General features: G+C 44.2%; 2 protein-coding genes across 2 annotated transcripts; both read right to left on the bottom strand.

The window, feature by feature from the left end:
- Positions 1-4,694: 4,694 nt before the first annotated feature.
- On the bottom strand, positions 4,695-6,326 carry LOC128709547 (5-hydroxytryptamine receptor 1-like). The gene has a single exon (XM_053804553.1). The coding sequence runs from the start codon at positions 6,324-6,326 to the stop codon at positions 4,695-4,697; it is 1,632 nt and encodes a 543-aa protein (XP_053660528.1).
- Positions 6,327-9,801: 3,475 nt separating this feature from the next.
- Positions 9,802-11,505, bottom strand: LOC128708168 (uncharacterized). Its single transcript, XM_053803129.1, has 2 exons — positions 10,265-11,505; positions 9,802-10,195 (listed from the first exon to the last, which is right to left on the bottom strand). The coding sequence occupies exons 1-2, from the start codon at positions 11,503-11,505 to the stop codon at positions 9,802-9,804; spliced, it is 1,635 nt and encodes a 544-aa protein (XP_053659104.1).
- Positions 11,506-24,823: the final 13,318 nt, after the last annotated feature.

Here is a 24,823-nt window from a genome sequence, read left to right as displayed (position 1 = left end):
ATGCAAACAAGCAAGCCTCAAAGGACGTAAATACGCTACAGTTTGTCCCCTATTTTGGCTATACGATGTAATTGCTTACACAAGCTTACGAAGTGGACGTCATCTTCAGGTGTATAATCTTGCCACGGATGAGGATCATACCGGCGTACATTACCGTGAACGAGCACCGGCAGTAGACAGCTTGCGGGTGTAAATCAAGCTCTGCGCATCACCCAAAAACGACACCCAGAAGACCATCAATTCTCCGTCAGCGGTACACGGCAGGATTTCGCCGAAATCCATCATCAGCTCGAGCCTAGTACAGCATAATCTTGATGAGCAGCCCAAGATGACCCTTGAGCGGGGACAAAATTTATGCGTCCCTTACCGGCGTACCGTTGGGCCGGACAGCTCCACTTCCTACTTACGGTTGACGGTTCGCTTCAGTAGAATCTGAATGGTTCTCCATTCATCATAAACGTACGCTTCGGCTAGTTAAAAAGAACGGTGCCGAGTGTTGTACCACCGGTGATTGAGACAGATTAAAAGCATCTGCTTTCGACCTAGGACATTTACTACCCATGCAGTTGATATGAGAGAGAGAAAAAAAAAACAACAATAAATTAGTTTATGAGGTATCATGGGAGATGCATGTGCCGGGCTTATTACCAACAAGAAAGAACTTTTCCTATTACAAAGCAAGCATGGAAATGGTAAGACACATCATGGCATGATTATACTAATTGAGTTTTGGTAGCTATTTTCCAAACCGTTTTTAACATTTAGGAATTGTTTTGTAACAAAGCGTTATTTTTTTAAAAATTGTAAATCTGTAACATTCTATTTTACAAGCTAACACACACTTTAAATGTTATTTATTATAAAGCTCAATACTTAAAGCATTGAATTTATTTTTTTTTAATATAAACCTGCTCATAAACACAATTTTACGATTCTCTAACAAAACACCATGCGCCTCCTTTCACGAACAGGTCACCAGGCGCCTCCTTTCATGAACAAATCACCGGGCATCTCCTTTGTACGAACCATCCACCATGCGTCTCCATCAAATGAACGGAAATTTCTAGAAGGAATCATCTAGGAGAAACTTAGAACGCCCAATGTGTTGTGATAGAAAACAATTGTTTGGTTTTGTAAATGTTTTCATAAAAATAGAATATGCTCTTCTAATTTTAAATGCGATTTTCGATAAGAATTCGATAAGGTATTTTACAAAGTACAGCTAGTAAAGGTCGAACTTTTCTATCATACAACAAACACAAAATACCTAAAAACATAAAATATTGATCGGAAGCCATGTTTATACACCGTTCATTAACTTTAATGTGAACTGGATAATCATGACCGTGATTTATGGTGACTCAGTTGACTTTGCACGATATCCCCCTGCGATTGAACATCCGTAATGGTATAGATCGTCTAACATTATTGTATGCTTCATTCTTTTAACAGCACCACCATCAGCAGGACCAGAAGCATTTCTTTCGGTAGTGATGATTGATTAGTTGGACCGCGCTCCACCTGGTACTTCCCTTCCTTTTGGGGTGGCCAAGAAATAGCACCTGATGCCATTCTCGCATTAAAACACGAACCATGCTTAAACAGTAACGTTAATCGAACCAAACATTCTCTCTCTCTCTCTTTCGATTTTTTTTGTTTTTTTCTCTGTCACTCTCACACTTCACTTCCTTCCTGCCATTAAATGTGCCTACCGATAACGATCACAATCGATGGTTTGGTCGGCTGGTTGGCAAACAGACCGCTTTTTCCCACGCACATACGTCTTCCCACGGTAACACAAACAGCTTTTTTAAACAACTTTCACTTATCGACCAATACCACTCGAGAACTCAAAATGGCCGCCCAGAAGCCAGTATGATATATTAATTTCCATTTAAGCATCCAATTTCATACCGTGCTCAAAGGTCCCCCTGGTAAATGTGTCTGCTGCTCTCACACAATGACAGTGCAGTGTATGAAAAATTCATACCAGTTCATGCAATATGGATTAGTGCTCGGTTTTGTCAGACGGTGTCATCAGACGACGCTACGCTAGCTCCGTCACTGGCAAGGTGATGGAAATGGTGCCGGAAAATGATGAAATGCTAGAAATATCTTACCCATATCGAAACGGTTCATTCTTTCAACGGAGCATACACCAACACACCAAGAATTGAGTTTATTTTTCAGCTACAAATCTGTTTTTATTTATTTTTAGTTTCTCCCATTCATCCCCTTACGGCAGGAGTATTTTAGCGCGTGTGTGAAGAATCCATATCTTTTTCCTACCTTTTATGGATTTGTTTTAAAGGTAACCATTTAAATATTCCTCTAGTTGATATTTATTTACCACTGCGCGTACGTCACCGCTTAGCAATAGGAGCAATTATAGATTTCAGTATAAAATCAACCAGACTTTTGTTTCAAATGTACGCATCTCGGCGACCCGGCGCAACGGATCCGTTACCGAATGGACTTTTAAGTATCCCTTTCAGCTGCCACGTCGTCGCGCACGGTTTGCCCGTACCGCGAGCATGGTTTACATGGTTTACTGTACGCCTTATACCATAACATCGTTCACCCTACTGAAGCATACATCTATCGAGAGAATTGATGATTTCTGAGAATGATTCAGTTTGAGCCTCAGGTCTTTCTTTGTTAAAAATATTTAGTATTCCGGTAACATATTCCAAAAAAGCTCAGTTAAGGTATACGAGTAGCGTTCGAAACGGTTCGCACCACGCATCTTAAGTGTAAGTCTAGGTTCAGATTTTGCTATAAATACGATCTGTAGAAGAGATTCAATCATCAATAGAAAACAATGAAAAACAGTCGAAAAACAACGCAACAACTCATCTGCACATCTGCTTGTAAATAATCGATTGCGTGCATCACACACCCGGGTTTGCCCGCCACGCCTTAAGTGGTAGTATTGGAGAGCAGAATTGTAAATAGTACATGCATCGAATGTGTTTGTTTTTCCTTCCTCTTACATACACAGATGGTGCAGCATTTGACTCTAGCGGTTTTTGCGCCTGTGCCTTGGTTTGCACCTGCTTGTTTGTTCCTGTAGCTTCACGAGTGTGCTCACCATTTTTAACTCTAGTATACACGTCCAAAAGCCGAAAAACATCTACTCGCTCGGAGACGCTTACACCCGTCGACGTGAATCTTCATACTTAATGGCGTCTGCCGCCAAAACATTCATCGCTTTTGATTTAGAGCCTACGGAAAATATATGCCTAGCAGTATAATACTAGACACCTTGCCCACTAACGCCCTTCCCAGCCATGCCACATACAGATACACACTCAGCCCGATCGTATATCACTTACAACACTACGTTTACATGCTAAAAGAGTTCGGTTTTCGTTTTACGAGTAAATTCTTCAAATATACCTCCCATAACCTTCTATTACTGCTTCAGAGCGCTTACGACATAGTAATTGTTCGCATTTAAAGTCTTATGTTCTGTTCACTGGTTGCAATACACTTGTGTCTCTTAATGGAAACCAATACCTAACGTACATTACTCCACTCTATGTGATTAGCTAAGAAGAACAACCTACCCCATGCTTAAGGAAACCCATTGTCGCAACCAATATATCTATCCGAAATGAATCAGTTAAACAGATTCTTAATACCTGAAAGCACTTGTAACGTAAATCCTAGACATCCATTACTAACGAAGAAACAAACACTTCTACTCATTCGATACTTCTGAGATCTAGAACAACTGTCCAGTTGCTTGGACAGCATCAGTACCCGCTCGTTCAGTGGATAGTCGGCCGGTTACACACATTTGCTACCAAACAAAACTAGTCCAATATGTTTTGCTACGTGCTAGTATATGCATACATTCTAAACTAAACATTACCTTGCACTATCTTCAGCGGTGTCCTAAAATGAAACTCACTACCGTTTGCGTGTTTAGGTTTAGGTTTACTTTTTAATGACAAAGCCTCACTACTGCTTGTGCCAAACGGTTATACAAATGGGTTGGATTGTTGTGTTTCCCTTTACCTTCTAATTAGACAGCGTGATTGTATCGGCTTTGTTGTGGGGTTTTTATTTGTTGTGCATTGTGTTATGTTTTGCATTTGTTAAATCATTAGTTCACTGCTTTCGCTGCTTCCATGCTTGCCTTCCGTTAGACGATCTACATATCGTACGGGCGGTGGTGAATAATTATTAATTTAATAATTACTATACAGCTCCACCAATATTTGTCTCATGGAAACCTAACGACGCCTCGACTAACCTGCCGCTGACAGCGGTCATCGGTTCAGCTGTAAAGTAGCATGCTACTTTTACGCTACTGTAGCTTATCTATGTAGATTCGTCGAGTTTACTACCTGCTTTACGTTCATCATCAGCTACAGTTAGTGTTTGAAACATTTAATACTACTATGGCTGCACGAAGCACAGTACTACACCATCGCACAGACCGAGCACAACCGGCTCGGGTATGGCGTAATACAAGGATTAGGACAGACAAAACGGAATATCAAACTACCAACGAGCAAGCTACCCGTACGGCACGGGAAAGCATTTTCAGTTCGTGTGAAAGCACTTTTACGAGGAACAATCCCACGTCCTTCGGTCGGACAACGTTCGTGCCTTTACCCTACGAGCACCCACCTCATTACCTTGCTGCCGGCCTGCCTCGTAGCCACCCGCCACACTGCGCCGAGTTAAAGAAAGCTTTCCCGTGCAGTGTGTTGTCCTTCGTTTTCCAGCACGAACCGCTGCGACCCGGGCTCACCGTACTGGCTGTGGTAGAAGTCCTCCCGCATCAGGATGTTTAGGTTCGAGCAGCGGAAGTACAGGATCTCCTGGAACGGTTTCCGGAAGTCGCGATTCAGCGTCGCATAAATGATGGGATTGAGCAGCGAGTTGGCGTACCCGAGCCACAGGAAGAACGACGACAGCGTCGGATAGTCATCGTCCATGAGCGGTCGCACTAGGGCCAGTATGAAGAACGGCAACCAGCAGATCGTAAACGCCGACATGATGATGCCGAGCGTGGTCGATGCCTTCCGCTCCTTGGCCAGCTGAAAGCGAAGCTTTTTCTGGTGGGGTGATCCACCGCCAGCGCCCAACGCAGTACCGGCACCCATCGCCGGTACGATCGAGTCCGGCGGCTTCAAGCTCATGGCCGTCGTCGTCGTCGCATTCGTGGTGGCGCTCAGCTTATCCACCGCCAGGCTGTTCTCGAGCCGTGTCTGTGCCCGCTTTTCATCCTTCACTATTCGCCGAGCTGCACGAAAGATTTGATAGTACACGAACAACATCACGGCGAGCGGAATGTAGAACGAACCGAGCGTCGCATAGATCTGGTACCCGACATCTTCGCACACCGCACAGAACGGACGCTGTTCCGGCCCATCGCCGATCGTGTGCTTGTTGCCGAGAATGAGCAACGGTGGCAGGGAGATGCATGCGGCCGCTAACCACACCAGCGCCACGCACAGCATCATGCGGCGCGGTGTACGCTTCACACCATACTCGAGCGGTTTCGTGATCGCCCAGTACCGGTCCACCGAGATGGCGCACAGGTTCAGGATGGAAGCGGTACAGGACAGCACATCGAACGACACCCAAATATCACAGAACACGCGCCCGAAGTTCCACTCGCCCAACACCTCGTACATCAGGGCGGGTGGCATCACCAGGCAGGCAACGCACAGGTCCGACACGGCGAGGGACACCAGCAGATAGTTGCAGGGTCGGCGCAGCTTCCGCACTAGACACACGGCCACACACACCAGTATGTTGCCGACGATCGTGCCGAATATCACAGCTAACAGTACGATGCAAATGATCACCTTGCGGATCGTGTCCAGGTCCAGCTCGTGCTCGGACAGTGTGGCGTTCGCCAGCGTGGAGGACACGATCGTGGCTACCGTCGTACCGCCGGTAACGGACACACCGAGCGCACCACCGAACCCGATCGACGCGGCCGGTCCAACGATGGCCTCGCCGCTCCCACTGCCACCCGCTTCCCCGGCATCGGACCCACCACCTCCGGTGAAACCCTGGCCGAAGCCATGGTCACCGGTAGTCTGATTGTGCGCCAGCAACACTGCGAACGGGGTCGGAATGCTGCCCTGACCGAGGCTCGTACCGCCGCTCACCACCGTGGCCCAGATAGTCGAAGGCGTCGAATACGGAGCTCGACTGTTGGTAGAACGTTCGGTCACGGTTGCAGCTGGCAACACTGCAGCGGACGAGAGATCCTGCAGATGCTGTGAGTTGTGTTCTTGCTGTCGCTTTCGCGTTACACCAGTATCGTCCACTAGCATGGAGAGAATTAGCTCATCCATGTACCTACACGAACAGCGTGTCCCAAAGACGCAACCGTCACTTCCAACCGGGGTTCGTTCACTCACACTTTCACCGACAAAGTTGAATTCCAACAAGTAGTAGCACTTCCGCCTGTCGACTTCACGGTACGATGTAAATGTTCATCGTTCATTCGTTTCATCATTTTCATCGGTAACAGTTTTTTGCACGCTCACGTATACCATCGTTGTAACTCACACGTACAAATGACCTTGCATGTTTCCATCCTTCTGCTGCCTTCCTACACGACTCCTGATATGTATGTTGACTTTCGTTTACACTCCGCAATGCTTCTTGTGTTCCCACTCTCACTCTCGCCCTTTCGCTCTCTCTCTCAAAGATGCTTTTCGACTAAATCTCTAAGCTAATTACTGCCCCAGCCACAAACCACCGGCACGGGACGCTACAGAAAAACCACTCCACCGATGACATTCACCGACCAGTGTCACCAGTGTAGCCACAACTTTGACGCAGGTTCTGTCACCGACAGGCATGGCTGGACATTTATTGCCGTCAATCGTTTCAGCTTCAAGTTGTGCCAGTCAACCCGAAACCATACCGTTGTGATGTTGTTTCCTCCATCTACCGGATTTCTTTTCGGGCCAGGAACGGATTTTTTACGACCTCTGTTTTGTAGAACTTGATTACCAAAAAGGGACCATCTCACATCGGATCACACACAAGCACACAGCTGTAATGATTTAATCCGGCACGCTACATACTCGGAACTTCAATCGGCAGGATACGGTGTTTCGGGTCGCAGGTTTTAAAATGATTGATTGCCACATCAGCTGTAGGTACCGCAGTGGAATTGTGTGGGCCGCCGTGGACGATGCGTGACCTGACAACTTCAGATTGAAATGGGTCGTTGCATCCTTCTCGTCCGTGTCCGTCCGACGCCTGTGCTGGGACGTTGCGTCAGATTGATTGGTGCCATCTGAAATGAAATGGTGGAAAAGCACACAGGGAAAAAATTAAACACATGTAAGCGAAAGATTTAGAAAATGCTCACGCCCCGACCTAGACAACGCATTACACTCGAACAAGATTAAACATTACCCAAAACGTTCGACCTAAATCAACCGGAGCTGATGTTAAACTACCGATGAATTAACCATTTTACTGTGCCTTTCAACACATGGCCAACTTTGAGCTGCGGAAAACTCTAAGTACCCTTCAGCGACGATCGAGCATACTTAAACCCCGGGTGGAAAACTTTTACACACCTTCACAGTCGGTGAGCTGTGAACCGGACATACCCGGTTTGCAGCGGTAACATACTTAAAAGCCTCATCGATCCAATAAAGGGTAAACAGAAAACTTGCCCATCGATACATGTAATCCGATTCCCGCTTATCCGTTCCCTTCCCCGGTTGCACTTTCAATCAATCACGGTAACACCGGGTAAAGTGGCTGCGAAGTTGCGTGCAAAGTTCCCTACTTCCAATCAAAACTGCACATGCGGTGGAGTCGCCTAGCACCCGAACCCCCATTAAAGTTTGCGCTTGTTTACCCATTAATGGCTGTACCGTGTGCAGTAAATATCAAGTTCCGATGGGTTCCTATGGGTTCCTAACGTAATGTTTAGAGCGCGAAGCAACAGTTATTGTTTTGGGTGAATTTGGAAACCTTCAAGTGCGAGCCTCTCGACCGCCAAGTAATTGAAACACATTCGATAATGATGCTGAAGTGGAGTTCAAGTTTAAGCAACCCTTACACGGATTGTTTACTGCCTTGTATAACAATCGGTGTGAAGGGCATGAAATCCATCCAGCCTTTCTGTTTCGACATTCTAATAACGAAGAGGGCGCAAAAGGTTCTGTTGGGCGATCAAGCGTACTTAAAATTGTATCGCCAAACGGATTCAGATATCAGCGAATTTTATTCGACCCATTGCTCATCCCTGCCTGACATGGTAATGATCGTAACTGACGCTTTTATCAATATATTTCCACTCGCCTGCCACCGATAGCCATAAATCAGTGATGGTGAACCGTTTTGCGAAAAACAACCCTCATCGCATAAATCATCACCGGAGTGCGGGTATGCGTATAAATTTCGCTCATTACACTAACGCCTCCGCCCGAAGAAACCTTTCACGTGCCGATTGATGAGACACTGGTTCCTGTTCCCGTCGTCTAAGCTGTTAGCACTGTTTTGCAAATCCTATTTCCATAATCGCCAATCAACCGCCCATGAACGGTTGATGCCCATTAAAACCCTCCGGTTCGACAGACCCCGGCATCATAAATCAAAATGTCGTCATTAAAGTACGCTAAACAATAAGGAAAGGTATTTATGGTGAAAAATATCGAAGCAATAATACAGATTCATACAATTATATCGCACAATAGTTTGGAGTGTAGGACAAACGCAACACTGCTACAATTTATGCACAGCTTCCCTGCTGAATAGCTCACATGCCACCACCGGAACTCGGCTACGGAGTTCAAAACATGCCACAAATGGAACAAAATGACCATTGTCTCAAGCGCATAAAGCGCGGTGGGTTTTATTTGTTCCATTTTTGTTTTGTTATTTACTTTAGAAATGCTATGAATTTCCCCCATTTTCACAACAATTCTGCATGTTTCCACCTGCCTAGTCGCTTCTAGGAATAACTCCCTGGTACATACTCATCCTGTGTCCGGAAACCAGGCGGAATCCAAAAAGCCCCTAGACCACCAAGACCGGGAAACCATCATAACTGCTCACCTGGTGCTGGTTGCTTTCCATTTCCTGGGTGGTATGGGTTTTGTGTACAGAATTTAAAATTATTTTTCGCTTACTTCCCTATTTCGTTGCTCCTTTTTCCATTTCCCATTCCCTGTTGCTAATCGCTGAGTTCCTGTTTTTTCGTTGTTTAATTTTCTCACCTTTTCGTAAAACATGGACACAACACTACGCCTCTGTTCGTGCCACCGTATAGCTCTCTGCTCAGGCCGGCAGTAAGCAAAACTTTTACCGTACAAAACTGTGACGCCCGTAACGCGAAACCATGTTTTTTTTTTTCTTCCGCTCACATAGCGCTTATTAACAAATCCTTTTGAATTGATAGCACTCTAGGTAGAAAGAGCAACAGAATTTATTCACCGATACAGCTGAATTTTGTAACTGCAGTGAGAGTCGCGGGAATTGGAGAAATAAAAGTCGAAATTAACTATGATAAATGACCGCTGCTCGAACTATTCCGTAACAGTTCATTTACACCAAGCTAAAGGGTGTAATGCTAGTGTGTTTGTTCAACCTTTTAATGCATTACAACAAGGCGTTGGGGCATTGAAATCAACGAAAGGAATCCGAAAAACCCAACCCCCCCCACCTCTCTCTCTCTCTCTTTCTCTCTCTCTCTCTCTATCTCTCTGTAATGGCAAAGTTTTTGCACCAACCAAAACACCACCGTATACAACCGTATTTCACATGGAACTCCAACCAGCAACGACACAAAAAAGGCTACTAAACCAGCAGCGTACGTTCCAACACGAGCGATTGGCCTTGCTTTTTCATTAGCAAATCCCAGTTGAGCTTCTGCGATACTTCAATGAAAAATGCAATCCGCTCGTCCGGCAGACGGGCCTGCACGGTTTTGGCCGCTGCCCGTAACTGCACGGCCAGCTGCTCGAGATTATGCTGAGCACACAAGGCTTTGGCGATGGTAAGCTGTCCGATGAGTTGCCACAAGTGGCTACCGCAACCGATCGCTTCGTCGATCATCCGATTACCCATCACCTTAACGTCGTCCAGCCAACCGTTCAGCAGATGCTGCATTGCCATCTGGTAGTCGATAAGGCAACGCTCGATCGAAAACTGAACACGCTGATAACGGCGCTCCAGTTCCGCAATCTTGCCCCTGTGGAACGAAAGCATACACCATCAGAATTAACCTCCGTTGGTTGCGCTAGGACTACAAAGCACCTACTTGTAGCGTAAATAATCGTGATCCGGTTCGGTAGGGTCTCGGTAAGTGGAAATGTCACCAAACACGGGCACTATAATCTTCGCTTCCTTGGCCGGCGGCACAGCAAACAGCAGTAGTAAGCGATGTTCCGGTAGCACATCCATTAGACCCGGAGGAATACGCAACCCATCCAACACGGACAATCCAATCAAATTGCACAGTTCGCGCACCACTTTACCCTTCTCGGGCAGTACCCGGACGGTTGTGGTTTTGTAGAATTCGTTCAAAATATCTCCACCGTAGCGAAGCAGTTCGGTTGTCTTGCCCTGCTCGCGTAACGCGTACATACGATCGAACTGATTGTACACGGCACGGTACGCACGGTACCGGAACTTAAGAAGCTCGTCAATTTCACCGAGCTCACGCCGGTGGTTTGATTGTGGTCCAAAACGACCATGCCGCTGGCTGTACATCGGAAAGCAGGCCTGCGAAAGCCGAACCTGCGCCGACACTTTCGTGTAGCATTCGTCCACCAGCTGGTGCATAGCTTGGGAGCTAGGCTTCGCTTGTGGCAATCGAACAACCGACCCGTACCGTCCCGTGGGTAACAACTCCTCGATAAACATCCAATCTTCCCATCCACGTCCCAGGTGGATTTGGCCGAGAATTCGCTTGTTTTTCTTGCGTCGCACTTGTTCCCGTAGCGGTGGCTCCTTACGGACCGTCTCAAGCACACTGATCACATCGCACTCGCCGGCCTCAGCCAGTACCTTCCAGCGGGGTCGATCTACCGACCGTTTGCGCAGTTCCTGCCGCTCAGCGGCAATCTCCGGAAAGCGATGCCGGTACTCGAGCAGTGATGTCCCCGCTCGCTCACCCAACGCACAATCGAATGTGGACAGGCCGAGATCCACTTCGGCCGTAAAGTTTTGCTGACGGTGTCCTCCTGCTGGGCGCTGGCCACGCTGCCCGTTTGCGGACGCGACCAGATGCCCCTCGAGATCGCCAGTGTCGTACAATGCCCGGCAGTGCAGCAAATTTCCGGGATATTTTCGGGCTCTTCGAATCGTTTCCAGTGCTGGGTTGGGTTCGGAGTACGCTAGCTGTGCTTTTGCCTTCAACACCAGCACCGACTCATCGTCTTCACTGAGCCTTGGTGCCGCTTCGGTGAAACTGTCAATGGCACCGCCCACATGACCGAACCGAAACCGGTGCACTCCAATGTCCCGGACCACTTGCCACGACAGTTCCGGAGCGGACATTTTTGATCAAATTTATCCTTCTGCCTACTCTTCTGCCGGCTGGATCGAGTGCACGAGAACACTTGAAACGTGAACGGATGAGTGACATTTCGAAAAGCAAGGCCTACTGCTCAAGCAATCCAGGTTTTATGTCACACGATTGCTTGAGCAAAGCCAACACGGTGCCTGCAATGTCGACAGCAGTAAACTTTTCATGCGTTATACGAACCTTAGGAGTTTCGTTCCACTTTAAATTTCATCAAGCGTGTGCAGCTTTAAATTCCTTCGGAAGATATCTAAAATCCGGACGGCATGCCCCCTAGTATCTGCAGCCAATGAAGGCAGCATTCCTTTCAGCTCTAAAAAAACACGATAAACCCTCAAATTGCATTCTCATTCCATTCTTTAAGCTACCGCTCGCAACCTACGGCACAACGCATTTCTCGACCGGGTTGCCGGCTCGTCAGCCAATGCAGCGCACCATTAATGCTTGCCACAAGAAACCACAAACTTCACTCCCACGATCACAAAGCGTACCGTCATCCGGCTAACGGCAGTGGAAGTTTTACTCGCAGCCATTGGCCACACCTAAAACAAAACTTTACCCCTACGCTTTCCAGCACATTTGAAACAAAGGAATGAAAAATAAAAGATTCTTTCCCTAAACAATGCACGGAGGAAATTCTTTCGGAGCACATTTCAACGTTCCTGCGTTAGGTAGATTGATTGTTTCTGGATGCATTATATCTACTTGCGGTACGCAATCGGATACATGCAGGCCGCAGCGTAAAGCAGCAACGGAAAATTGTACTATCGCGTGTAACGCTCGCTCGGTCGATCATACTCCGGTGCCATTAAAATGCGATTGCCAATGATTCGATGATGATCGAACACGTGCACCGCCATGTGCCATGTCTACTAGGGCTAATGGATTGTTTCGATGGGAAAACCATTCGCATCGATAAATGGTTTCCTGCAAAAATAAAAAAAATGCTATAAATAGCCACCGCACTCGTTCTGAAAAATGCTTAAACGAAAGTCATCTACCCAACAGATGGATACGTTATTAATGATGTTAAAGCTGACTATGATGATGAGGGAAGAATTATCGATTAACTCCAAATTATATCACTACATCGTATCAACAACCACGCGCACTCCCTTCTAAAGCCCACGCACGCTGGGAAGGTTTCAGTGCCATTCGATGCGAAGGGCCCAACAGTTCGTTCCAGCTCAGCGCTGGCACGCACGAGCGTACGCACGCGTTCTTCATTACGCACCGTACACACTGTGTAATTAAAAACGAATTACCTGCGGCTCAAACACACCACGCCCAAAAGGTGTTCTCACCACGATTTTCGCATCGGCTTCAGCTTGGCTGGTACAGTGTATACGACCGAGAAATTAAGTATTTCGATACTATCGCCCACGGTAGATAATGTGATTATCTGCGGTATGGCTACCTTTTGGGATAATGGGATGCCAGGCAAGGGCGCACAAATGCTGCTGGAAGGCCCACGGTCGCCTAGCGCATAATGAGCTGATAATCATTTGCCGAACTGTCGACAATCTTCGCGGAAGCAATCAATTCTTCGAACAGGTGCAGGAAAAAATGAAACATGAGTCTGCCACTCTGGAAGATGGTTCGTGGAAATGCGAACTTATACTCATTCAATTGTGTGTCATTAGATGAACTCGTACGAATGGCATTGTATTTAGATGAACTCTTACCAATTGCTTATGGACTGTTGAACTGTCTGAAACGATCAAGTTGATATGTTTAAATACATCGATAGTATGATAATTTGTTTTTTTATTCCTCCCTTCCAAGATTCCCTTAAAGTTTAAGTTTAACAAAACACGTTAAAATAATGAACAATCCGGTAGATTTATCTCTTTTTCCCTAAGATAAATTATTATCTAGCAAATCTTCAAATTAATTCCAGTTAACCTCATAGATTTATTTAACCTGCCATAAATTCTTTATAGAATTTCACATAGTTTAAAAATCTAAATAAAACAAAACAAAACAACTCATTTCAACGAACAAAATAACGCCTTACGAGCGTTTGGATTCCCGAGACCCTTTTTCTATTCCCAGCCGAAGTGGAAAAATGGAAGAATATTTGGACTAACCGTTAATGAACTTGTGTCGTGACCCAAATTATTCCAGGTTAGGGAACTTTTGAATACAATAACATTCAACAACTGCCAACATTGTGCAATATGAAAAACTCATCAACCAAAGAGTTTATTGTGCAGTTGCCAAAAAAACATCCAAATCAAGTTGTGGTGATCAAGGGAGAAACTTTCTGCAACAGAGGATAAAACAAATCCTCAAACGTCCGAAGGAGTTCTGAAGGATTTGAAAGTATGAGATAATGTTTCCTTGTAGCTTAGTAAACGTCATCCTGACAGTGCTGTGGCTGGAATGATTTACTCATTTTCGGTCTACTAATTGATGAGGAATAACGATCTCTCTCGTAACGATTTTTTCCTATAGCGAAGAGAAAACAGTGATCGATTAAACTTATTACAAGAGGGTTTATTGTGTTTCAGGATATATTTATCGCACATCAAATAACTTGAGCCATGACCGGGCATGATTAGAGTATTCTGGAATAATTTGTTGAAAGGTACCCAATTTTATTTTATTGTCCTGATTGTACAATCAATCGAGTTTTCATAATTCTCTCACATAAGGCACTTGATCATTTCACAGCACGGCATGTTTGTACGTGCAATCAAGGTCGTTGGTCGCTATTCTAGATTTTTTTCACAGCTTGCCACTTTTTTCTAACCTTATTACGCTGTGCTGAAAATAGCGCATGATTAGTTTGGGCGCTGTTTTGTACATTTTTCCAGCTTCTTCATTCGCCATACACGCGAAACACGCTGCACTAGTATAAAACATATCGCATGCGGTGCTGTATGCCTGTCGATGACGGTCGAGACATGAGTTATTTTTCACCAGCACACCGAGATTCCAAAATCCCTTTCCGGCGGGTCAATTTGGAGTTTTTGCTTTCGTTCATTTTCCACCATTGCATTACCTTTCAAAACCCTCGTATCTTCACGGGCATTCTGGACATTGTTTAAGAAGGGTAGAAGCGCAAGTGAAGAGTATAAAAAAAATAATACCAATCGTAAAGTTTTTGGCACGGATTCTGTTTTCCACCATCGGGGCTCACGAAAACCCAAGTGCCTTTCTTCGGTAACGATCGATGCTGGAGTGCAGCGGCAACAGCAAAAAAAAAGGAAAACCTGCAATCTAGGTCAAGAGCTTTAGTGTGCTTTCTTCTGCTGCTTGGCACTGTAGTCAATTCATTTCCCGATGCCTCGAAATGCCAAGGTTCACGGTCCTTGAAAAGTTTTATGATTATTTTCGGCTAAAATAACACCATTTTGACGTTGCACCATTTTCCGCAAGGTCAAATAGCTCACCACGCCGAGGTACGATGAAGTTTATGATTTAATCTCACAGCCCGGTAAGGTACCCACTTACGGATACAGGAACGTACCCGGTGTGATAGTGTGGCGTGATGGTAGAAAAAAGTCACTTAATCAATGATAAATTTCACATTCGTTTTTTTGTTTTACTACTCCATCATCGCCATCACTTCTTAAAACATCTTTTCGAAACATACAAATTACACTACTTTAAATACGTGCGGATAAAAACACAGCAGCAAAATAGTACTGTTTCTCATTACTTGCTGGACCCGATCCATCATTCTGGTGACGGCATTATGCGACGAATCTTTTGCTTCGATTGAGGTCCAAATAAAACAGTCTAGCAAGTAAAAGCTCACTGAAATGGCATTAATTTTGTCCGCATGGCCATCAATTTAAAGCCGAAACGAACGATCGTTAGTTTTTTTCCCACTTTTCCCGGATAGGAATGTCGTTTATCGTTGGTCCAGCTGAAAGAAGGAAACGCTACTTACGCGTCAAGTTTCCCGTGAGTTTTCTTCTCCAAAATAGTAACGCTTTCCTTCTTTTGCCCTAGCTTGGAACGTATGTATGTGGGTTTTTACTTCTCTCCGTCCGCAGTAACCAAAAGAGTAACACACCACGAAGAAACGATTTTACGCCTGGCAGACATTTCCGTTTATTTCTTCCGGATAATCGGTCCCGCTCGGAACCAATTTTTTGCGCTCGTTTTGTCGATTCCATTCCGACGAAAATTTTCCTTTTCCTCCGTTTCGCACGATATGCTACGAACAGGATACCCGGGGAAAGATTTGTTAGTGCGAACGGAAACGGAACATTCGAATAAGTAAATGTTCCACCGAACGGATAGTTCCTCCCTTGCGGAAGAACACAAACAAGGCAGGCGCTTTGATATCGCTACCCCTTAGCAGCAAGAAAAAAGGAAAACAAATTGAATCAGACGAAGAAGCAAGACACAGTCGAAATGCATCGAAACGATAACTCTATTTCTTTGGTTGGATCCGTATGTTTTTCTTTTCGTTCGTTCGTTAGTGACGGGATGTCGAAACGATTTACAATCACCAGAACTTACTACAACTCCTCCTAATGGGACAACACAGCTGGGCTTTCAGAAATGCAGTTCGCTTCTCTTCTTGGACCACCAATACAAGACATGTTCCTGGTATCTTTCGGAACATCAATTTTATATCCTTTGAAGTGCAATCGTTCGTACTTGAAACGGAAACGATTACTCGCAAAAAGAATTACATTTAGATAACTTTATTCTGAGACCTTCCCTCTCTCTCTCTCTCTCTCTCTCTCTCTCTTTCTCTCTCTCTCTCTCTCTTTCTCGCTCTCTCGCTCTCTTTCTTTAGCATAATAAGCATTTTACGATTGAAGTCGAACGATGCAATGTATTTAAATGATGTGGACGTATTTAAATCCATCTATCACTTTGTTTCCCCTTAAACTTCCCTTTATGCTTTAATAGACACTAAATGTTGGTTCGATTACTAAAATTAAACGAAAATAAATGGTAAAAACGCCTGAACCGATTGTTCGAGTTTAGATTCTTTGCGGCTCCTATGGCTCCCCGCCCCGCCCGTACGCCAAAACGTGAAACATTTTCATCCCCGTGGCCAAGAAGGTAATCGACAAAACCAAAATTGACATGTTGGCTAAGACGACTTTTCCGCTTGACAACCGACCAACCGACCGAAATTCAGCTCCGTAACGTTCGAGTTTCCGTTTCCAGTCAACTTGCGCTACCTTGCGACTCCACGTGCGTACGTGCCCACCCACGTCGCTCACCTGAAAGTGGCCAGATTGGATCGCAAAGCACACCAGACAGAGCACAGTCCACCGTGCGGTACACGACGGTTTGATCAAAACAGATGGATTGCGAAGCGGTAGGAAAGAAAATACAATTATCTTCTCTGACGTACGATGGAAGGCACCGGCGAAGCGGCATCGAAAATCAATTGATTTTCTATTTTTACTTCCAATCTTTGGCCTCTCGCTGCTACTGCTGCCCTTGAGCCATTGCCTACGATGGGCTTAGCTTTTCTACCGCACACACCCCCGTATTCAACTATGATTGCAAAGCGGTGGAGGCCGTAGACTGCCTGGGAGTTGGAGTGGAAGCGAGAGTCAAAATGCGCATTATCCACTTACACCGGACCCACTCTAGATCAGTTTTATTGGCCGAAGTTATATATACGGTTGACGTTGCGGCTTAGATTTTCATGTCGTACCAGAATGGTTTGATGTTGAAGCGGGAAATAAAACAAAAAAAAAACATCACTCCATAACGCGACGGACCATCGACGAGACTTTTTCACTGGAAGCAAATCGTTCTGTTTTCACTATTCTGCCTGCTTTCCAATAATCCATCTAGAAGGAGCAGAAATATCAAACCTACCACTTTACTGTCTGTACTGGACATATATCTTTCTCTCACTGCACGCCACACATTATTGAAATGCTTCCGGAATATGATGCAGACAGCTGAAAGGTAATAGAATGTACGAACAATGGCTGGATTCTAATCGTATGTTTGTGTGCCTCGATCGATACACGACAAAATCAATGACGACAACTGTTCGTCATTGAGAAGAAACATCCAAAACAAACAACAAATGGTTGTTCAGCAAACAATCGTATGAGCCAACAGTTGCAGCCAAATAAATCAATTTGTAAATAAAAAATATCAAACGCCGTTGTACATTTCATCCATCACAGGCAACATGCAGATTCAACGCTACAAACATCGTTATGATCATTATCCTTATCATTCAGCTACCATCACAATCATCGACTATCTCGATTGGCCATTTGGTCAGCAAACAGGCGGCAAAGATGAGGCGACGAATCTTTTGTCCCGCACTATTGACATGTTGTCCCATGATACAGCGCTGACCGACAACCGGTCCGTTGGTACGGAACGATCGACCACATCGTCCATGGAAACAGATGAACGAGACGCATTTTTGACGTCCATTCAACCATTGAAAGGTTCTTTCCCGGTAAGTTCATTACGAAGCCTGCTGATGTGTGAAATTCGCCCATTGTGAAGAATGTATAGCATATGCCCGGAGCGACAAATCCCCTGTCCTACCGCTCTGTTGCACAGGACACTTTGCACACATTCACCCACAGCTACGCTAAGTTGCCATGGCCATCGTGATGGCTGAACCACCATGCATCCTTTTTAAAGACACACTGAAGTTATCCCTAGAACTTTTACGGCTTCACAAAGGCACTTTTCGCAAGTGGAAACGTAAGTCCCGACCCCACTACCAGCTTGTGTGGGATGTCTTCTTACGCTTTTTTCGATTGCCGGATGAAGAATCGTTTTTTTTGCTTCCTTCCTTTAACGTTGAACAAAACTGCAAGCTTCACACATCATGAAGCGTTACGTGAGTGTTGGCTCCGAATACGGTACGGTTTCCTTTTATTCTGGTTGCGAGTCCGAGTTAACTCGTAGGAATGTTCATTCCGTATGGCGCTGGGAAACATATTTGTAGTAAGAGATAAATTAAGTTCCTTCTTCTTTTGTGGTTCTGCAACCTCAAGAGGTCTGCCACTGGTGGCTTTCTTTAAGTTAATTAAGATTCAGGGTGTTTTATATTTTGTCAGTCAACTCATTCCCCAAAACAAGTAAAATCATTACTCTCGGGCGTCGAAATAGTAATTAAATTTTCCAAAGATACACAAAAGAGACATTTCATCATATAACAAGCATACCATAAGGAGGCGGACCTTCACCAATGGAAGGTTTCACTATCCTCGGGACTTTAATCCCTTTAATTTATTTTTTTCTTCGCTTGTACAAATTCTAGTCAAATCAGAATTTAATCACTTCCGTTTTTTAGCCCATATCACCATAATTGGCATTAAAAATATTAACAATATATGGCATTAGACGCTCTTTCCACCATTAAACAACACTTTAAAAAGTCGGATAAAAATAAAGAAAATTTCTAGATATACTAAGTCAACTGTCTAATGAACTCCGCAAAAGGGCTAAGTACTTGGCACTACTGTTGAATTCGATCTATTTTAGACTACGCGAGCGTTATTTTCGGTGAATGATTAACATCTTTTTATTGCACATTGGTTAAATCACCGCTGATTTATTGTTCAGTTTATCTGATGTAATTCGCGTATGATCCATATTGATCGTAACGTTCATGAGCCCTCCTTTCACCAGGTATTCCAATCTAAAAATAGTATCTTTTGGTGTTACCTTTCCTACATTTGCTTGTTCAAACAAAAGGTGCTGCATGTTTGACCAACTATCATTAGAATTCAGAGCTTTTGTGCAATCTTCCTCCGGTGTAATGATGTCCCCAAAATGTTTACTTCCATTCCCATTAAACTTACATCCATTTCCATTACTTACTTAAGCATCTCATCTCTTTAGCCTCCATTCACTTCCATAGCCACATAGAGTACAACCTTATCAATTATAAATGAGCAGACAATTAATGTATAACCACAATCTAGAACTCCAAAAATCGATCATCCTCTTTGCACCCGTTGAAGCATGAATAATCCTAAATCGGAATGCATAATGTCCGTCTCAACTGTACCAGCTTGCAAACCCTCAAAATACCCAATTACGCTCCAGCATTCCAGAATTCAATTAGTGTTATAATTATCACAAAGTTCAACAATCAATAACTGATCGAATATTTCAGAAAATTGAAACTTTAAATTATTACCTTGTGCTAAACACACCCATTCACAACAATATTTTTGGTACGCTTTGCCAAAAATGACATCATCATTATCATCGTCATTACCATCATCGATGGTTTCGTCGGCACCTCCTGACGATTAACAGCCTTGCACACTGGAGCCCGATGCCCGCGTTCGGCTGACTGGCGCTGATTAATTACGCGCAACGACCTCCCAAAACGATGGGTCATTAATTTTTCGCTTTTCACTCCAACCCAAATGACAGTGTTTCAGCTAGCGAGCGGAACTCGCCAGCCTGCCTTAGTGGAGCAAAACTACTACCGGCCACTCAGGCGTAGCATGAAAAATGCCCCCGGCTTTTACCGAAACTCATCGTAGCGTGAAATATGTCTTAACTTGTAAACATGAGCTGCCGGCAGCTGTCATACGTGTCCCGTCGGGGAAATGCGGTGGGAGTGGTTCGCAATAGCCGCGAGAAAATTCTGCATCGAGACGTGTGCAGTCCAGCTTCTTGCCGGTGGACACACACACACTAGGACGGCGACATGAATGAGGACATGAATAGTTTACAAATATATCGTCACCTTTCCCCGCGAGCCGGATTCCCATGTCTGTCCGCTCGCATCGCAACCGGTTACCAAGCAACAGGAAATTCATTTCGGTTCGACCAATTAAACTGACATAATTTAATTAAAAGAGATTATGAATAAATTAAAATAAATTCCATCCGTCGTCAAGGCATCCGAACCCGTCGTGTACCCATTGAAGGGTACAGCAGCAACCTGCCAGCACCCTCGACCACCACACCCGGTTCACACGAGGAATGCGTAACATCTTGGAAAGTCCGTGCCGGTTTTGCGTGTCAATCTTCAATCGTTAGCAGAAACGAAACTCTCAGACACAAGCACACGCGTGCTCACACTAAGGACAGTAGTGGATGAAGGCAAATGCTCATTACTGGCATGCTGAAAACGAATGCTAGCACGGGCAGCGATTTAAGCAAAAGATTTGTTTTTCCTTTATATTTTTATCGTGCTCATCTTCCGAATGCATCCATTAAATCGCGCTTGGCACATTAGTTTGCCAAATAAGCGTCATCGGGTTTACGGTGACATTAATCAGTGTCGGTGGTACGGTAGTTGCTAACTGCCCACGAGTTAATACTTGACGACACACTTTATCACTGGTACTAATACACAGTGGATTTCATTTAAATTAGTGTGAAATTAATCAAACGACAACATGAACGCCATATGAGTTTGCTATAATACAACGTTAATGTTTCATTAACCTTCCATAAATATTTCTTACAGCATGCAACCCAAGCCACTAATTCAGTGAAGATTATGTTACACTGCATACAAAAACACACCTATAAAAGCATTCCTTCAAATGTTTATTTTTCAAGTGCTTCTTGAACAACATCACACTCGACTATTGCTGTCCACCTGCTCGGAATCGGTTCTAGTTTGCATAAGGCAGACGTAAACTAGTTATCTATCATTTTTCATAACAAACTCATAAATTATAAACATACCAAAAAAAAACACATACACATCACTCTTCCTGCCTGACGGTTTCGTAGTTAAACGAAGACACTTTCCCTAACACTATATTGGGGAAGGTATCATTTGACAGCATCAGGACAGCTTGATGGTGGCGAAATATTGATGCTGCTGAGACTCTGAAAATTTTGTCTGGTTTCCCTTGAAGTATGACCGTCAGTCGCACCCAGAACATCAGCCTCACAACCCTACCCATCCTTATCCTCGACGCCGCTGTGGTGCCATTGAAATATTAATGCACTTCTAAAAATACTCTAACGTTCCCATTCTCTTGTTCGCTTTCGTTCTGCCAGCAAACAAGAACCAAAGCGCGAAAGAAGACACTAAAGTGCAGTTGGCAAGCGTGTCGCTGCACCGGGGAATTCTGCAAACTGAAGATTGATAAGTCTGGGTAATAGGAAATCCCGCATCGATATGAAATTCTAGGTAGCAGGTTGGATTAGTGCTTCGTCCCCGTTTTATAATGGATGCCTCAATTAAAAAAGTTACGCCGTCCTGATGGATTACGCTTCACGATGCCATAGCCCACATTCGGCTGCAATGATTGAACATCCAGCGCTGCAGCTAGCAAAAATCCATATTTTTTTTACAAAATTAAAACGTATCAAAAATAAATCTACACCTCACACACATTTCTACAAACTACCGATCGGCTGTCGGAAAATAAACTTCCTCTTTATCACATACACCGGCACGGTCGAATGCACAACAGGAAATAGGCATGATGATGATGCCCTGCATTGCACACAAATAAACAGGAACTACAAGAAATCAACCACGTCCGGCGAAGCGTTTATGAGAAACAGCTGCCCGTACGGCAAATGCCAACTGTTCGTTACATTTTAATTAAATTGTACCACAAAATCCTCCGCAACGCAATGCAAAATTCCATAAGTCATCTGAACAGCATGCGGTTCTTCATTTAGCGCTTCGCGTAAGGCCACTTGTCTTTAAATAGTCCTGCTCCTTGTTTAATGAATGCACGCTAAATAAATAGCTACTTTCCCAACTGCACCGAAATGATGCTCCGCACCGGGCACCGAGTATCTAATGTATTCAAAAAAAAAGACCACCTATTGCTTGCATCTGCAGCTTCATTAGGATACACACCGCCGTACTCTAATTTTAACGCACACGCAAGCAAAACATGTCTGGTGGCCTTTCGCATTTTTCTTGCGCTCATGATCTTGGAGGTAGAAAACCAAATTGCGATAGACGTGCATTCCACTATGAGACCCCTCTTGTCGCAAACTATTTTAACCGTACACACCTGGCCATTTGGTCGACCGAATTGTTACGATGCTTGTTTCGTCACTTGGTGTATCGCTGGCATTACGGAGCACGTGGATTGCATCCCTGCCCCGTAAACCAAATTCGGGCCATTGACCTTTACCGTACCATTCATGTGATGAACGTAAGGACCGCTTAACCGCTGGAACAACTCGACTGCGCATCGTTGACGATACAAATAAATCTTTTTAAATCCTAAGAGCATCGTACCTTTCCCATGCCATCACCATTTGCATCCTACTGCCGTCAGCGAAACTGCACCTGATGCACTCAGGTGTGCAAATTTAATTAGTCACAAATTGGTACTTTCAGCAAAGCCAAGCCATTCAACGGGTGGGTTGTAATGGATGCAAATCCTTACAGCGGCTAGGAAAATCATGGGTTCCTAATGGTGACAGAGTGCCTGTATGCTTAAACGTTGCCGCACACTGACACAGGTCACCTATTTTAATGGACTGCAAATGGACCGTAAACTTATTAATCGTCACCACAAATTCATCCACGAAGCCGTTACGTTATTTCACGCTTTACTTTCAGAATCGCCTAAGGTCGACAAGAGTTTTCATTCAACAGGCAACATATAAACAAGATGATTTAATCGCTAGTCGTTGGAAGGGTAAACAAGGTTTTTTTATGTGTCTAATTGAAATTCTAATAAGGTTTTATACATATATACTCTCATATTTATATAAACTCTTCAAATTTACTTCCTTTTGCATCAACGTAAATTTGTACTCATTATTGTCTCATTGCTTGCATCAGGTAACTTTAGTTAAAACAATCAGCTAAAGGTGTTCTATCACTTGAAATGGAATTATTTTCAATATAAAAGAAAACCCAAAATATGTGAGAAATATGACGTTCTCTTAATATGACGTTATTAGTACAATACGCCTTAAAATTATCGAATCATCTAATATAAGTTTTTAAATAATTTAAACAATGCCTGAGAACAGCAACAACATTGAGAAGATTGGAAATTTGTCTGAAAAATAACAAGGTAGAATAGTAGGCATCGGCGAGGGAAAGACATTATACCATGATAAAATGTTACCGCATACCACACCGTGTGTAGAGTGGCACAAAATATTTTTTAATATTTATTTACTAACTTTTGCAACAGATATATATCCCATTCCAACTAAATGTAATTTCGCCGGATAAACTAATATGATATCTAGGTGGTTCTGATGGGTGTACAGGTTCATCGGTTAGTTCCTCACAAAGAACATTTACCATTTTTCTTTTCTTTCCCAGAAAAGGGTGATATAGTGTGGAGGTCGAAATGTTCCATACTTTTCCGACCTGGATATTTTATTCAAATGTCACACACTAAACCTGTTGTTTTGTTTAAATTTGGCTCATTCCACGACCAAGCTATACATATTCATTGCTAAAAATACGAATTTCGACGAAGCAAACGTTTCTTCATAAACAACAACAATCGACAAAAAAAGGTTACAGAATAAACAAACACACCTGGATCGGGTATGAACGGAAAAAAACGGGGCGTATAATATAATTTGTACCGGTAGCTTCCGCTTCCAAAACCGAAATCAAAGCACCTTTTTTACTACTCTTTTTCTACGCCAGTGGTGTGAGATTTCTGTTGTCGTTGTGTCTCTGTTTGGGCTTTTCACTGGCGTTCCCACCACCAGCTGTAAAAGTCATTATCAAAAAGCAATCCATCGTACGGGCCCTATTGCCGGCCGCAGGTAATTTAGGAAAAGTTAAGTAATGAACCAAATTGGCAATAACAAAAAGCACCTAGACACGACCGTCGGTGATAACGGTGTGCTTCATCAAGTGGGACCGGTGCCCAAAAACACAAACAACAACAAGACATACGGTTCGGGGATCGGTTCGTCTTTTCAGGAGGAAAACTTTTCGTCACGGATTTTCAAACACGCTTCGGCTATAGTTTTATTTCGTGTTTTGAAAGTCATCAAACCGTGTTTTTCAGCGGAAATGGACCCGGGAATGCGTTTCGTACACCGGGAAAACCGATGCCACCACACCTCTCGACCTGCGAATGCGGCCATGCAGCGGCCGCAAATGGCTTCGAAATCAAGCGATGAACGAACGCGACCTGGTTGGTGAAAATGTAATTTATCGCTCGGGAAAACGATTTCGAGGCAAAATTGTTCATTTACGAAGCGGATCGATAAGACTGTCTCTTGCAAGGATTTGCCTTTTTTCCCGCAAGGTGTACTGATTAATGATGGTCTACCGTGCTGTTGAGGGCCATGCAGTTTGAATATAATCGTAACACCAACCAATGCCATTCAGGAAGTTGTTTTATTCGAAACAATTATAAGAAGTTCGCTCATTTTGGGCTTCGATTTTGC

Source organism: Anopheles marshallii, chromosome 2 (assembly GCF_943734725.1).
Source record: "Anopheles marshallii chromosome 2, idAnoMarsDA_429_01, whole genome shotgun sequence".
NCBI classification, from domain to species: domain Eukaryota; kingdom Metazoa; phylum Arthropoda; class Insecta; order Diptera; family Culicidae; genus Anopheles; species Anopheles marshallii.
Note: the sequence above shows the minus strand (reverse complement) of the source record. Positions and strands in the feature narration are given on the sequence as shown.